Source organism: Aulonocara sp. 'chitande type north' Nkhata Bay, linkage group LG6 (genome assembly GCF_057382095.1).
Source record: "Aulonocara sp. 'chitande type north' Nkhata Bay isolate Kocher_YH1m ecotype deep benthic linkage group LG6, A_spYH_male_GT1.1, whole genome shotgun sequence".
Classification (NCBI taxonomy): Eukaryota; Metazoa; Chordata; class Actinopteri; order Cichliformes; family Cichlidae; genus Aulonocara; species Aulonocara sp. 'chitande type north' Nkhata Bay.
Window position 1 is genome coordinate 37,517,242 of NC_141349.1, and position 17,297 is coordinate 37,534,538.

The window sequence follows — 17,297 nt, forward strand, 5'->3', positions numbered from 1 at the left end:
GATACTTTGTTTTATCACTGTCTGGCAGCAGGCTGATGTGCCAGTTGTAAGTAAGTACACCTCCAACACACCTACCTACATCCCATGGCTGCTGCCAGGCCTCAGTCTTTTCTAGAGTGTTCACAAACCACACTAGAGGAGCAATATTAACTTGCCTGCCTTTAAATTTACATACAGCCAAAAATTTAAATGCCATTCTTAGTTATTTTAATGATTAAAGGCCAGACGGTGTTTATTTTTACAACAGACAGCTTTACCAAACAACACATATTTGAAGTCATTCATTTAAATATTTAGTAACTAGTATGACACTTATGTAATATCTTCTTAAATTTGAGCTAAACTGGTGAAGGAGACCTTTCTTTGGCTGATTAATTAAAAATATATATATTTTCCTTACTGTCAAGATATTACTAAGACAAGCACAAAAATTGAATGGCCACCAACTCTAATAAAATAATGCTTACATATCCTATTTTTTTTTATATATTTTTATTTATTCCACCTTTATTTAAGCCCCTTCAGATTGAAAGCGATTTTAATCCTCAGGGGCTTTTCTAATCTGTTATAAAAAGAGAGACCTGACTGAGAAGGCAAACATTTACAAAATGACAGAAATCATCAAATCAAATGTAACAGGAATACACATAAGACAAAAATAAATGAAGTCAGAGTCAACAAGTCATCTAATACAAAATACAAAGTCCGGCTTACGAACAGGAATCGCGTTCTTCACTCACAGAATCTTTTAAAGAGCTCTGAACAAAAACAAAAGCATTGGACTTTAGTGCGCTCTGAAGGTTACTGCATGACCGAGTCACAAATGAAGTGAACAGTGTTTTAGAAAGTTTTTCAAAGGTTTATGACAGACCAGATCTGTGATCATTTTAGTTTGCGTTCTTTATTTTATCAATGTCCACTGTCTCTTATTTTATATTTATTTTAAATTCCTTTGGACTACAGATATAAATGGCTAATTTTGCTGAAATCTAGCCTGTTTACCTCATATAGCCTTTTTTATTTATTTTTTTGACTGAAACATAAATGATTAACAATACAAAGCTGCAGCTGGAAACATACTTTTTTATTTTGAAAACGAACACTCAAATCAACCACGCACCTTTTTATAGAACTAAAGGCAGGATCTCAAAAAGTCATTACTCCTTTCTAACTAACATCAAGTGCTTAACTATGTAATAAAATACTTGAGGTTTAAAAAAAAACTACACATTTATGTATGTACTGCAGTTTTGGAAAATGCTATCTTCAGTAGAAGCAGACGCAAAGCGAGAGGAAATGGACTAGTGCATCTCAATAAGAAAGATCGGGGCCAGCTTTGTCATTTTTTGTTTGGTTTAAAACAATCTCTCATTTTTACACCACACAAAACAAGTCAAATCTCAGCTTGCTTTGCCTTTTTCCAGTGAGCACACTGAACAAGTCGGAACACCTAAAAATACCATCTGTGTGCAGCACTCTCTCCATCTTCACACTAAATCGAGTGGCAGAACACAGCTCAATTCACAGAGTCTAGAGTTTAGTGATAAATATTAGATGGGATACTTTTATTGCACAGTGCATGTCATGTTTGTTGTTTCAGAAATGCGCTGCCTGTACTTACACAGCAAACCAGGAGGCAGAAAATAAAGGAGAAAGTGAAATTTAAGCTGAAAACACACGCGAAGAACAAACCCAACTTAAATAGTACACACACCAGAAGAAGAAGAAGAAGAAAAGAACTAAAGGTCCCTCCGTCGTGAATATAGTTGGATTTCACCTTAAACGATAAAAAAGACATTTCCTCCTTTTTGGATAACTAAAAGCTCTTAAAAAAATTATGCGACTCTTGACTCAATCAATATTGCAAGGGTGTTGTGGGGATGAATAAATAAGTGAGAAAAACACATTTCCAGAATGAAATGCACTTATCGCTGCAGCGTTTTCATGTATGCCCTCTGGCCAAGCAGCAGAGGAACATGTGTCCCATTACAAAGAGCAAATGCAAAAGGAGACAAACCCATCGCTTTGTATGCGGAATGAAAAATGAAAGCACAGTTGATCTTAGCCTGTTGTGGCAAATTGACTTTTAAATGGCAACATACTGAAATAACCATTCGTCTTTTTTCATCACACATTTCCAATGATTCTTTGTCTCTAATTGTTTATCAGATTACTTCATCTGCATCTCCATGTCCATAAAACCCATCCTCCAGATTTATTGTTACAATTTCATGAAGTACATGTATGTGCAAGCCAATGTGTGCGCGTGTGCACACCAGTGAGTGGAGAAAAAAAGCCCAGTGTCTATGTCTTGATTTATGATGCTCTATCGGTAATCAATATGGTTCTTTTAAGTCATTTAGATGCAGTGATTGATACTTGGAGTGGTCAGCATATGGGCTGGGAACTCGAGCTCTAAGTCTGACCGTTCCCATATGGGTAATACTATCTGCCATGAAACCAATGCATTTCTTGTTTGTGCTGAAGTGAATTAGCTGAAAATCAAAAGTATAACTTCAAAATCAGTGTCAAAAACAAAGTAATGTTTTATTTGTAGTGTAATCAGCTGTCCTGGTTAAGCCAGGAGCCCTCTCCTGTTTATATAAAGGTAATAAAAGAACCCAACAAAATGCCAAATATATTCCAAACACATTTTAGTTTTCAGAAACATTTGAAAACTTAAAATTTGTTTTTAATATTATTATTTTTATGATCATTTTTATTCTTATTAAGTTCCTACAGTCTACAAAGTACAGCACAATTTAGTTCAGGGGGTATTTTTCTAGGCTCTCTTTCATGTGCAGGTTGATTTGACGGGAGGGTTAGATGAAGATAAGAATACAGAGCTCTCTCTTTGGTCGTCTGTCAGCAGAGAGAGACAAGACGTCCTCCAATAGACATAATTTACCTCCGGCTTGGGACTGGAAAAAAGGCAGCTGTTTTGATTGAGCTTTGATTAAATGTTGTTAACAATGTAGAGAACGGGTTTGCCTTTTTCTAACCTGGCTGGCACACGAGCCGAATGATCACGGACAAAGACTACAAAGAACTCTACTTGTGCTTTTAGAAACACAAGACAGCTCATTTGCCAGGGACGCTATTGATGAATTAGACTGTCATGTCAAGATTATTTTTCTGACAAGGGATCGCTGACCAGTTAAAGAGCTTTAATTGCATGTTGAAGGAAAGTGCTATACTTTTTACCAAAAGATCAGCTGAAGAAAATATTTCTCTAACTTTATGAATAAAGAAAATACTATTGGTCAAAAACTAATACAGAAAGTGCAGATTGTTTGAGTCCACATTTTTTTCATCCAGTGCACACAGAGGTAACATTGGTCTGTGTGTCTTTACCTTACCTGTGTTAACAGCCTGTGAGCCTGATCCAAACTATTAGAAAGGAATGTTTCATCCCGGGTGATGATAGACAACAACTACACTCACCTTATCAGCTCCTGGTCATCAGGACGGATACTCAAAACCCTGCATGGGGCATAAGAGCCCCATAGGGGCACTCTCACAAATAAACCCATACAGCTTCTAAACCCACATTAAAACAAACTAAAAACAATATAGATGTAGAAATTACTATAATCTAAATAATAACTTCTTACTGAGGTTGACGACAGCTGAAATAGCCCTGCTGAGAAATAATCCACCCAACAATGGCTCGTCTATTTCGACTTTAAAACCTCTCGAATGTTAGCGAGTTTTGTTTTTCCTTTCTGGTTTTCTTGTTAAAATTTTAAGATTTTAAAGAAATTAACTGCAAAGTAAAGATGTTTCAGAATGCATACATGCTAACATTTACTTGCGTAATTTGTTCGTGTAAATGTCACCAAGCAAAACAAATATATTTTTAAAAACAGAAGCTCTTTTTTTTTTATTAATATCTAAGACATCAAATGACATTCCACAGAGAAAATGCAAATGTGAAACAAAGTATCATCTTACATGTTTCACAATTGCTCTACGAGGTGTTCTATTGATTATATTGGACTGAAATTGTAACATAAAGCCCGCTGAACACAGAACACACATGCACACAGACACACGCATATCAGATCTCACAGGCATGTATTTTATGTCGAGTCCTGTGCTGATTGCAATAGATTTCAGATGAGGATCAACACTTTGAAACTGAGTCTTTGACCCAAGGGCTGAGAAGAAAGGGGGAAAAAGAAAGAAAGAAGAAATAGAGATGGAGAGAAGGGGACAAAATTTCCAAGGACAGGGAATAAAAGAAAGATAAATATTACACACAGTGTAATACGTAAAGCACCGAGAAAGGGCGTTAACTGGCATTAACAATCTCAGTGCGGATACGCATGTTTTGGCTACATCGTAATAGGAGTCATAATAAATAGCACTGACACATTCACAAGTGTGCGTTTTCCTGTGTGTGCAATCTAAGAAAGATGTATTCATAACTCGCCGTTCATAATCCAATCTGTGACTGATTTAGCCGTCTGCTGCCCAGGAGCCAGTCAGTCGCTACGGGATACCCCATCCAACACTCTGCTTTCCCACACCGGGACAACAGGACACTGGGATACCCCCGTGGGGCCGGGGCTACGTTAGAACGGGCCGATCACCTTAGTCTAAACTGACATCTGTGCTTAACACACAGACACAGACTTCGAGGTGATACAGCATCAGTAAGGATATGTGCTCCGGCCTGTGGTGTAGAATTACCTCCCTAAAGGGGATCAGAAGGTGTGTGTGCATGTTTGATCTGTATGAATTTTCGTTTCCGTAGCCATGCGAGATTGAGCATTGTATATTTTGGCATGTTCGCAAGCATGTAACAGAGACAAAAAAGTTGGTGCAGATATATTTTACTGCATAGTAATGGTACATTAAAATCAGGCTGGAAGACATTCACAATCACTTAAAGCACACCGAGGAAATACTCACTGGCATTAATCCTCAGGCAGTGAATTGAAAATTGCTTTTCCTTCCATGTCTGGACAATAATCATCACTATGATTTTCATCACAGTCTTTCAAATATTCTTGAAATAGCCATTGCCTCTAGCTCCTTTTTGTTTATAAACTACAGGCACAACATTCTGTTATTAGAGAATACAAAAATTTAAACCTGAAATCAGATAATATAACAAACATTTAAAATAATGTCTTCCCCTAAACACCAATTTGGGATTTAACTAAAACAAATTACTGAACTTAATCCCAAACTCTGAATCACTCTTCCTCAAGAGGTAACAACCAAAAACTAACAGAAAAACATCCTGAGTCCAGAGGTTACGGTAACTAGGGGGTATTGCCGTTCCCTGGGACTCTCGCCTCTAACCCTCTGTAATGAATATGAGGGCGCTAATAGACCGTCGGTCTGACCTCCAATAAGTGCTCCACGCTTGGAAACATGAATTGCTGTCTTCAAAGCACTGCTACTTCCTGAATGTTGCCCTTTCACTGAACGTGTGAAATGTGTGTGCACGAGTGAGAACATACGCACACTTGAAACCGATGTGGCAGAGGTGACTGCCCCCTCGAGCTATGAAGAGAACCAGGGCATTTCAACAGTCACAATTATTCATAATTGCAGAGAAATGTAAAGTCTGTGTGTGTGTGTGTGTGAGTGAGAGAGAGAGAGAGAACAAGAAAGACCAAGAGAGAGCCCAAATAAATGACAAAGTTGACAGAAGGCTTCAAAGACTTTGGCAAACCAGCAGGAAAAACTAAGAAATGAAGTAAAACCAATTTTTTAGCCAAAATCTAGTACAAAGCAAGAAAGGTGGCCAGCCCTATTTTCCACAGAAACCGAAGTGAAGACGTCATAGAACAATTAATTATTTCAATTATTTTCATGAACCATATATCACACTGGTATCATTCTTTTCCGTCTTACAAAGATCATAATCAAGGGGCCCCAAAAGAAGAACAGGTATGCTGTTTTGTATCTAGGTACATCTTATTAATTAGTTCAGTTAAACGTGTACTTTCACAGGCTTCCTCAAACAGGACACAATCAACTGCAATTAATCTGATCAATGGAATGTTAAACGGTGTACAGGATATGCTGTGGCAAGAGTAAGTGCCCTCGAGCCCCATCGAAGATATGCAGTGTGATGGAGAAAAACCATGTCCTCATCTCCTCAGGGGGCTAAATCTCTCCCATGTTAGATGAATTAGTCTGGGTTAGTACCTGGACTTCCTATAGTCAACTGGCAACCTTTTGATCTCTAACTACGGCAAAATGGATCCAAGCTGATGAATTTGTACGCCCTGGTTATGATTGATTATGTGGGCGCTCAGGACGGAAAGGCCTGCCAAAGTTTATTTTGAGGGTTTTTTTGGTGTTGGAGAGTGAATTGGATCCTTGAAGTATTTTGATATTTTGAAACAGGACGGTATGTGGAAATATGGAAAAACAGAGAAACACAACAAAAAGATACAAGTTTTCTAAGAGCAGGATGACTGCTGTCTGTGTGCGTGTATGTGATTGTGTGTGTTGATGGGTGTTAATGTGGGACAGCAGAAGTCTTGTGAGTGGCATTGAGCTGAACAGAGGGCAAATCAGAAGTTAAATGATGACTAATGAATGAGGCTGTAATGATCTCGTCCACAGTACCTGGTTCCCATACAGAGAGCCAAGCTGGAGGCCATCGTGCGCACAAACAGAATAAAACAGAAACACATGGTGAGCGTCTACATGTTGCTGTGCACTGGACACATAAGTAGCATAAAATTACTTCACACACTACTTTCACTCTTCTTCTGCTTTTTCCTTTCAGCCTATACACAATAGGCAGGAGGAAGTTGCCCCCTTTGCTTATTTTAGAGACAGTTTGACAGAAGCTTTGCTTTGTAGATGGGGCACTATGAAACTATCGAACATGGCAGAAAGGCATTTTCCTTTAATATATAGAATGTAATACAAACCACGATTAACAAAAACAAGAACCATTATTTAAGAAGGAAACATGTCACTCAAAAAATTATGAATTCCAATTTATGGAAGATTTTGAAATGATTAAAAGCCAATCGACACCCAAAATATGTTTATATGTGAGCCAGTCACGATGCTGTGGTGATACATTCAAGATTCTAGACATTTTCGACTTGTTACGATCGTAAAAATGTAGGTAAGTGTACGTTTAAAAAACATTTGCTTGTGTATCCATAGCATGAACTACCAGGGTATTTGTTCAGCAACTGAGGGCTGAGCAGAGACACCATTTGAGTCCACACTCGATTATGACATTAACAAAGTCTTTTTTTTTTTTTTTTTGTGCCTGTCCCGTTTGGCTCTTTTGCCATCAGAATTGTTGTCTAAAGGCAAAGAAAGATGCCCAACGGATTTACTTTACCAAATTGACCATCCCAGCCTTGCCGTAATGGTCCATTTGATTCACCTTTTATTGTTTATTTTATTTTCACTTACTGAATACGGGACAGACTTGACTGGGGGAAAGAAGGGGAGAAAGAAAGAGGGAAAGAGAAACGGCTGAGAAGAGGGACGGGGGAGAAGGGCAAAAAACATAAACCAACAGAATGGGCAGAAAAAAAAGAAAAGAAAAAAAATGCATATATCAATCACCTGGATCACCTGCTGAGAAAGAAAAAAAGAAAACATGCAGAAGAGAACAAGAGTAATAGAATAAACAACATCACAATGATATATGGGAATATGACAGTAAATACTAAATATTAAACATTATTGTGCAGCACATAAGATCAACAGAACACAGTGTGCTTTGAGGTAGGAGCCAAAAAGGGTGTAGTTTGTGGGTGTGATCACCCGTGTGTACACCTGTGAGCATGGACGCGCTTGTTTTTTTAAAAGGTTCCTTCATGTAATGATCTGCTAGAGGGTGTGGGGGGGCCACAGCCCCGTCCTCCAGGGCATGAAGCAGGTATGGAGGAGATCAAAACTCCAGACATCCAGAGGCCCCCAGAACACAAGAGACCAAGGAAGACCAACAGAGGGGCAGCCGCGCCACTGTCCCAGAAAGAGCTGAGGAGAGTCCCAGATGAGGGCTCACTCAGCAGCCGCGGAGCAGAAGCCAGGGGGAGTTGCAGTGACGCGCCCGTGAGCTCCGCTGGCAGCCAGCCGTGCCTGAGTGACTGAGCCCCAGGCTGAGAGGCCGGGGGCACCCCACCTCCGAAGTGGCCCGAGCGAGCCCCAGGCTCCAGGCCCCGATAAGCGGCCGCCAAGGAGTGAGCCGGTGTGTACCTGGGCGCCCATCCCCGGACACAAAGAACCACCAACGCACCGATGTCTGAGGGAGTCCGCCACTGGCAGGGGAAGTGGTGGTAGGGGGAGATAGGCCTCCAAACCTTGGAGGGCCTGAGATGTCCCCAGAGAAGTGGCGTCTGACACCCAACCTGACATATAGACACAGACATACAGGCACACAAAGACACAAACATCCATTCCCACCCTCATGCTCTCATATGCACTTACTCCACACTCAACCAACGTGGAGACAGACATAAAGAGACGCTGTACACACGATCACACTCCCCAAGCGTACTCTATGAACCGGGTCTAGGTACCCTTGCCCCTGGAGGGGGGAACTGCACCCAGACCCAGGTGGTGTTACCCTTTTCCCTGCGGTGGGGGGAGGCAGACCGCCCCAACTCCGCAGCAGCAGGGAGGCTCCACACTCCAGACCGCAGTCGGACGGCCAACTCCTCCTCCTAGCCCCCCCGCTCCAGCAGGTCGCAGAGAATGGGGGTGAGAGAAGACTCCAAACCTCCCTCCACCCGCTCATTGTAGTGTTGATACATGTGTGTTCTAAGGTGCATTTAAAACCCAGGAGGGCATGGAGCTACCTGCCAGAGAGCAGCAGGTAAGCGCATGGTCCCTCCTGCTAGCCCTCAATGTCTACGTGTATTTAAAATTGAGAGGTGGGCAACGATGCCAGGGGTGAGGTGTACACCCTGATGGTAATTTGGATTCCATGTATCGTGCCCACCCCCAAGATCCTATATGTATGTGTAATGAGAGTGTGAGTAATGTGAATGTCTAAGTTGTGGGATAAAATTGAGGCAGAGGCAGCCAGAATGGGACAGAGGGGGGGGGGGGGGGGTAGCCTCCTCTGCACCCTGGTGACATACCCCTACTCCAAGGTCCTGCATGTGTGGGTGGTTGTGGTGGAGCAGGAAGGGGGAGGCAGCTGGAGATGGGGAGGAAAGGAAGGGAGGGGCAAGTGACCCCTCCCTGGGGCCAGCTCCCCCGCTGACCCCAGTAGGCACCCCCATACTCTGCGACCCGCCAGGGAAAGGGGGCCCAGGCCCATCCAGACCGGGGCCACATTAGAAAAGTCTTAATGTTGTGAGTATGCTTAGCAGAAGTTTAATGGTGGAAAACAACTTGTATTTTTGCTGTCATTTTCATGTAGAACAAAGTCATTTGATACAAAGACATCCAGTTATTTTCTATTTCATTGAAAATGTGGAAATCACGAGATGGCCATTATATCAGCCCTTAAAAAGATCTTTGCAAGATTGGATTAGTGGATAACCACACGAAGTATCTGCAGTGGACACATCAACATTTGACTATTATAAAATTCCACCATTTTGGGAAATACCCTCACTGATTTTTTTCCCCAAAGTCTAGAAACAGACTTTGAATGATTCCCAACATACAGTGGGGGAAATAATTATTTGATCCCCGGTTGAATTTGCAAGTTTGCTCACTTACAAAAAAAAAAAAAAGAACAATCACTATTAATTACATGATACTTAACATCACTGTTGCTGGGTGACATAAGTATTTGAGCCCCTGCAACCCAGCCAGAAGTCTTCCTCCCATAACATTTAGAATCAATCAATAAATTACAGACTCTCCTGATCTTATCTTGTTTTGTGTATAAGGCACACCTGTCAACAAAATTAATTTCTTCCATTTCACTTCTCTATCACCATGGGCAAGATCAAAAAGCTGTCAAAGGAAGCTTTATTTGATTATTTGGAAATGGAAGAAATGAAAAATGGCCATCATCATCCTCAGGCTGAGGTCCAAGCAAAGAAAGGATGAGCATAACGAAGGTGGTGGATCAGCCCTGAACTACACTGGAGGAACTTGTTAATGACTTAAAGGCAGTTGGGTCTCCCAGCTCACGAAGGCACGTGTACAGCATTATCTTAAGCTTGCCATCTTGCCAGAAAGCTTGGGAGAAAGTGCAGTGGTTATGAAAAGGTGCTGTGTGATGAAACCAAAATCAAGTTCTTTGGCATCAACTTGTATGCCAAAGTATGACCCAAAGAATGCCATCCCTACAGTCAAGCACGGAGATGGAAACATTATGATTTGGAGCCGTTTTACTGCTGAGGGTAGATGACGACTTGACAACTTTGAGGGCCAGTGGACAGAGCTATGTTCTGTAAAACCTTGGATGACAACCTTCTTCCCCTTACAACAGAAGACTGAATATGAATCTTCCAGTACAACAATGACCTAAAACACAGTGCCAAAAAACAAAGCATAGGCTACAGGTGATGCACATTAAGGCCATGGCCATGTGGCCCAGTCAGTCTCCAGACCTGATTCCTAATAGTAATAATAATAATAAGTGTTATTTATAGGAACCTTTAAGACCCTCACGGTCACCTTACAATAGCACAAGAACAATAGCAACAACGCAATACAATATAAAAAAAAAAAGGCAAAATAAAATTTAGACATAAGAGAAAAAAAGCAAAAAGTATAAAAGCTGAGCAACACAACTAACTTAGGACTAAGACAGAATCAGGTGAATGCAATTTTGAATAGATGTGTTTTGAGATGTGATTTAAAAGTGGTGAGAGAGTTTGTGGTTCGGCGATCTGGTGGAAGTGCATTCCAAAATCTTGGGGCAGAACAACGAAAGGCTCCAAGTCCCATGGCAGTCAGGCGACCAGGTGGAACAGACAGAAGGGAAGCTGAAGAAGAGCGAAGTGTACGAGGGGGTGAGTATGTATGGAGAAGATCAGATAAATATGGTTGAGCGATGTTATGAAGGGCTTTGTAAGTATGAAGCAGGATCTTGAAATTGACACAGATGTGAACTGGAAGCCAATGGAGCTGTTTAAGAACAGGTGTTATATGTTCAGTAGATCTAATTCTGGAAATAATACAAGTCTGGTAAGATCCTATTAAAAAAATCTGTGTTGGGGCTGCAGATGTTAACAAACATCAACCTTCGGGCCAAAATCCCTCATGAGATATGTGTAAACATTTAGCACCACATCTTACCGCTGTGCTTGTCAATAAGCGTTTCTCTACCAAGTAGTCATGTTTTTCTTCACGATCAAATACTTACTTCACTCAGCAACATAGAAATCAACTTATACATTCTATGTAATGCTTTGTTTCTGAATTTGTGATTGATGTTTTGTCGCTCTCCATTTAAATGAAACCCCCATAACAATTACAGACTGCTCACTTACAAAAAAAATAAACAATCTCACAAATTCAGCAGAGGATCAAAGAATTATTTTCTACCATTGCATATACATTTGTTTAACTTGGGGTTAGCCCTCAAACTGGCTAACCTAAGCAGACCATCTGTTCCCTCAGTCCTGTTAGCGCTGGATATCAAAATGAATTACATCAGCTTGTGGAAATGAAATAATTTTACACCATTTTCTAACTTTAAACAAGCATACGCTGAAGAGACCCCTTACCTCCCACTGGCAACCACTGACAATTATAATCACCTAACGATCCTGCTAAAGTCTGTGTACACATCCAGTGTGAGATAAGAGCCACGGGTAATGAAGGATTTTACCGTGTCAAGATTTTTCTGCTTTTATGGAGCTGCTTTGAGCTCACACAATGGTGCATTTTGAAGAAGGCGTCAGTAACTGTTATCTGTGTCGACCTTAAGGAACACACTGAGCCTGTGATATATATCAGCCCTTAAAAAGATCTTTGCTAGATTGGATTAGTGGATAACCACACGAAGTATCTGCAGTGGACACATCAACATTTGACTATTATAAAATTCCACCATTTTGGGAAATACCCTCAGTGATTTTTTCCCCCAAAGTCTAGAAACAGACTTTGAATGATTCCCAACATACAGTGGGGGAAATAATTATTTGATCCCCAGTTGAATTTGCAAGTTTGCTCACTTACAAAAAAAAAAAAAGAACAATCACTATTAATTACATGATACTTAACATCACTGTTGCTGGGTGACATAAGTATTTGAGCCCCTGCAACCCAGCCAGAAGTCTTCCTCCCATAACATTTAGAATCAATCAATAAATTACAGACTCTCCTGATCTTATCTTGTTTTGTGTATAAGGCACACCTGTCAACAAAATTAATTTCTTCCATTTCACTTCTCTATCACCATGGGCAAGATCAAAAAGCTGTCAAAGGAAGCTTTATTTGATTATTTGGAAATGGAAGAAATGAAAAATGACCATCATCATCCTCAGGCTGAGGTCCAAGCAAAGAAAGGATGAGCATAACGAAGGTGGTGGATCAGCCCTGAACTACACTGGAGGAACTTGTTAATGACTTAAAGGCAGTTGGGTCTCCCAGCTCACGAAGGCACGTGTACAGCATTATCTTAAGCTTGCCATCTTGCCAGAAAGCTTGGGAGAAAGTGCAGTGGTTATGAAAAGGTGCTGTGTGATGAAACCAAAATCAAGTTCTTTGGCATCAACTTGTATGCCAAAGTATGACCCAAAGAATGCCATCCCTACAGTCAAGCACGGAGATGGAAACATTATGATTTGGAGCCGTTTTACTGCTGAGGGTAGATGACGACTTGACAACTTTGAGGGCCAGTGGACAGAGCTATGTTCTGTAAAACCTTGGATGACAACCTTCTTCCCCTTACAACAGAAGACTGAATATGAATCTTCCAGTACAACAATGACCTAAAACACAGTGCCAAAAAACATAACACAAAAAAAAATATATATATATATATACATACACTCAACAAAAATATAAACGCAACACCTTTGTTACTGCTCCCATTCCCCATGGGATGGACGTAGAGACCTAAAATTCATTCCAGATACACAATATAACCATCCCTCCCAAACAGTGGTCACAAATCAGTCCAAATGTGTGGTAGTGGGCACATCTGCTATATTGAGATAATCCATCTTACCTCACAGGTGTGCCACATCAGGATGCTGATCTGACATCATGAGTAGTGCGCAGGTGTATCTCAGACTGCCCACAACAAAAGGCCACCTTGGAATGTGCAGTCTTTTGCGCTATTGGGGGTCTGGGGACCCAGAACCGGTCAGTATCTGGTGTGACCACCATTTGCCTCATGCAGTGCAACACATCGTCGCATGGAGTCTATCAGATTGTCAATTGTGGCCTGTGGAATGTTGGTCCACTCCACTTCAATGGCTGTGCGAGGTTGTTGGATATTCGTGGGAACTGGTACACGCTGTCGTATACGCCGGTCAAGCACATCCCGAACATGCTCAATGGGTGACATGTCCGGTGAGTATGCTGGCCATGCAAGAACTGGGACATTCTCAGCTCCCATCTGCCCTGAACAATGTGAACCATGATTCATCCGTGAAGCGCACACCTCTCCAACGTGCCAGACGCCATCGAATGTGAGCATTTGCCCACACAAGTCTGTTACGGCGACGAGCTGGAGTCAGGTCAAGACCCCGATGAGGATGACGGGCATGCAGTTGAGCGTCCCTGAGATGGTTTCTGACAGTTTGTGCAGAAATTGTTTGGTTGTGCAAACAAATTGTTCCAGCAGCTGTCTGGGTGGCTGGTCTCAGACGATCTTGGAGGTGAACCTGCTGGATGTGGAGGTACTGGGCTGGTGTGGTTACACGAGGTCTACGGTTGTGAGGCCGGTTGGATGTGCTGCCATATTCTCTGAAACGCCTGTAGAGACGGCTTATGGTTGAGAAATGAACATTCAATGCACGGGCGACAGATCTGGTTGACATTCCTGCTGTCAGCATGCCAATTGCACGCTCCCTCATTGCTTGTGGCATCTATGGCATTTTGCTGTGAGACAAAACTGCACATTCCAGGGTGGCCTTTTGTTGTGGGCAGTCTGAGGTACACCTGTGCACTACTCATGATGTCAGATCAGCATCCTGATGTGGCACACCTGTGAGGTGGGATGGATTATCTCAATATAGCAGATGTGCCCACTACCACACATTTGGACTGATTTGTGACCACTGTTTGGGAGGGATGGTTATATTGTGTATCTGGAATGAATTTTAGGTCTCTACGTCCATCCCATGGGGAATGGGAGCAGTAACAAAGGTGTTGCGTTTATATTTTTGTTGAGTGTGTCCAAAGACATGCAGCTTGTGGGGATAGGTTAATTGATTAATCCAAATTGTCACTAGGTGTGAATGTGCGAGTGAATGTGAGTGTGAATGGTTGTCTGTCCCTGTGTGTTGGCCCTGCACTGGCGACCTGTCCAGGGTGTACCCCGCCTTTCGCCCTATGACAGCTGGGATAGGCTCCAGCGCCCCCCGCGACCCTGAAAAGGATAAGCGGAAGCGAATGGATGGATGGATGGATGGATATATATATATATATATATATATATATATATATATATATATATATATATATATATATATATATATGGTGTGTGTGTTTAGGGCCCGGATGGCTTGGGGATAGAAGCTCCTCTTGAGTCTCTCTGTCCTTGCCCGGAAGATGCGGAACCTTCTACCAGATTGCAGAAGTTGGAACAGTTTGTTGCCAGGATGGGACGGGTCCTTCAGTATCTGCGCTGTTCTAGTCCGGCATCTCCTGGTGTAGGTGTCCTGAAGCGGGGGGAGAGCAATCCTGCAGCAGCATTCTGCTGTACGGATCACTCTTGCCTTTTGGAGAGACCCTGAACTTCCTCAGTTGTCGTAGGTGATACAGGCGCTGCCTAGCCTTTTTGGTCTGGACCTGAATGTGGGCAGCCCATGTCAGGTCTGAGGAGATGTGGACACCAAGATACTTGAAGGACTGCACCCTCTCCACTGGAGCTCCATTGATGATAATGGGCTTGTAGTCTCTGTACTGACCCCTTCTGAAGTCCACCACCAGCTCCTTGGTCTTGCCAACGTTCAGCTGGAGGTGGTTGTCCTGGCACCATGATACCAGATTCTTCACTTCATCCATGTAGGCCGCCTCATCGTTGTTGGAGATGGCACCCAACACCACTGTGTCATCAGCAAACTTCACAATGGTGTTGAAGCCATGGGTGGCTACACAGTCTGAAGTGTAGAGGGAGTAGAGCAGTGGCGAGAGGACACATCCCTGAGGTGCTCCTGTGTTGATGGTGATGCTGTTAGAGACGCATCTACCCACCCTCACCACCTGAGTTCTGCCAGTGAAGAAGTCCAACACCCATGCACACAGACGGCTGTTAAGTCCCAGATCCCTGAGCTTTGTGAACAGTTTGCAGGGCACTATTGTGTTAAACGCTGAACTGTAATCAACAAACAGCATTCGCACATAGTTACCCTGTTTCTTGTCCATGTGGCTGAGAGTGGTGTGTAGGACGTGGGCGATGACATCCTCTGTGGATCTGTTGGATCTGTAGGCGAACTGCAGCGGATCTGTGGTGTCTGGGATGGAGGACGAGATGATGTTCTTCAGCAGCCTCTCAAACACCTTCATTACTACCGAGGTCAGTGCAACTGGCCGGTAATTGTTCAGGGATGAGGGTTTGCTGTTCTTGGGCACAGGGATGATGGTGGATCTTTTGAAGCATGTGGGGACCACAGACTTCGCCAGGGACTCGTTGAAGATGTAAGTGAACACACCTGCTAGCTGGTCAGCACAGCAGCGCAGCAGACGGCCGGTGATGCCGTCTGGCCCCGCCGCTTTCCTTGTGTTCACTCTCCTCAATGCCGCTCGGACGTCATGCTCCGCGATGCTGGTCACCGGTCTCTCGCTGATGACGTCACTGTCCTCGGTAGTCAGGCGGTAGATAGAATTAGCCGCCTGGCTAACCTCGAAACGGGCGTAGAACTGATTCAACTCGTTGGTGAATGCAGAGTCGGCGTTGATCGGCGCAGTGTCCCTGGCTTTGTAGTCCGTAATGGTGCGTAGTCCGTGCCACATACTCCGTGTGTCACGCTGGTGGAAGCGAGACTCCACACGTTCCCGGTACCGGCGTTTGGCATCTCTCACTGCGCGCCGCACGCCGCATGAGGCCGCTTTGTAGGCGCTCATATCGCCAGTGGCGAGACCCGCGTTGTAGGAGGCGGTCCTGGCGTTTACTGCAGTGCGGATCGATCTGTCCATCCACGGTTTCTGGTTTGGGAATGTGGTGACTCTCGCAGTGGGGATAATCTCCTCCGCTAGCATATTGACGAAGCATACTGCTACTCCCGTAAACTCGTTGATGTCGACTGCGCATGCTCTGAACATGTCCCAGTCGACGTCGTTGAGTGCGTCCTGTAGCGTAGCTTCTGATTGGGCAGTCCACCGTTTTACCTCCCTCGTGGTCACGTCTTCCCTCCGTATGTTTTGTTTATACTGGGGAATGAGAAAGATGGCGTTGTGGTCAGACTTCCCAAAAACCAGGTGTGAGACAGCTTTGTAGCCCTGCTTGTATGGCGTGTAGCAGTGATCCAAAATTCGATCCCCTCTCGTTGGACACGAGACATGCCGGTAAAAGTTTGGCATGACTTGTCTGAGGTTCGCTTTATTAAAGTCTCCTGCTACAATGAGGGCTGCGCCCAGGTCCTTGTTTTGAAGCGAGCTCAGTACATCATGTAATTCAGACAAAGCCATACCTGTGTCCGCTTGGGGTGGGATGTAGACCACCGTGGCGATGACCGAGGTGAACTCACGGGGCAGATAGAAAGGGCGGCACTTAATGCTCAGGAACTCCAGATGTGGTGAGCAGCCGCTGGAAAGAGTAGAAATGCTCCTGGCATCACACCACTTTCTGTTTACCATGAAACACACTCCTCCACCTTTGGTTTTGTTCGACTCTGCCGTTCTGTCCGCGCGGAGCACAAAGAATGAATCCGACGGAGTTACGGCCTGGTCCGGCACGGTGGGGGTCAGCCATGTCTCCATGAAGCACAGAATGTTGCAGTCCCTCATGTCACGTTGGAAGGTGACCCTTGCTCTTAGGTCATCGAGTTTGTTCTCCATGGATTGTACATTGGCCGTCCTTTGTTGTTCTCCGCGCCGCGTAGAATCTCTGGTGGCCAGGAAGGGTCGGGTTTAAAAGTGTCCAAGATTAGATGTGCAACCTTGGCACTAGGGCTGCCACGATTTGTCGACTAGTCACGATTACGTCGACTATCAAAATCGTCGACGACTGATTTAATAGTCGACGCGTCGTTTGAAGCTTTGTAAGATCA

At 43.4% G+C, this 17,297-nt stretch overlaps 1 protein-coding gene across 1 annotated transcript; it reads right to left on the bottom strand.

Annotated features, from left to right (window-relative positions):
* Window positions 1–11,899: 11,899 nt before the first annotated feature.
* LOC147328439 (uncharacterized) lies at window positions 11,900–16,884 on the bottom strand. Its single transcript, XM_086297435.1, has 2 exons — window positions 16,303–16,884; window positions 11,900–11,923 (listed from the first exon to the last, which is right to left on the bottom strand). Exons 1-2 carry the CDS (start codon window positions 16,882–16,884, stop codon window positions 11,900–11,902), a joined length of 606 nt encoding a protein of 201 aa, XP_086153561.1.
* Between the last annotated feature and the right edge of the window lie 413 nt (window positions 16,885–17,297).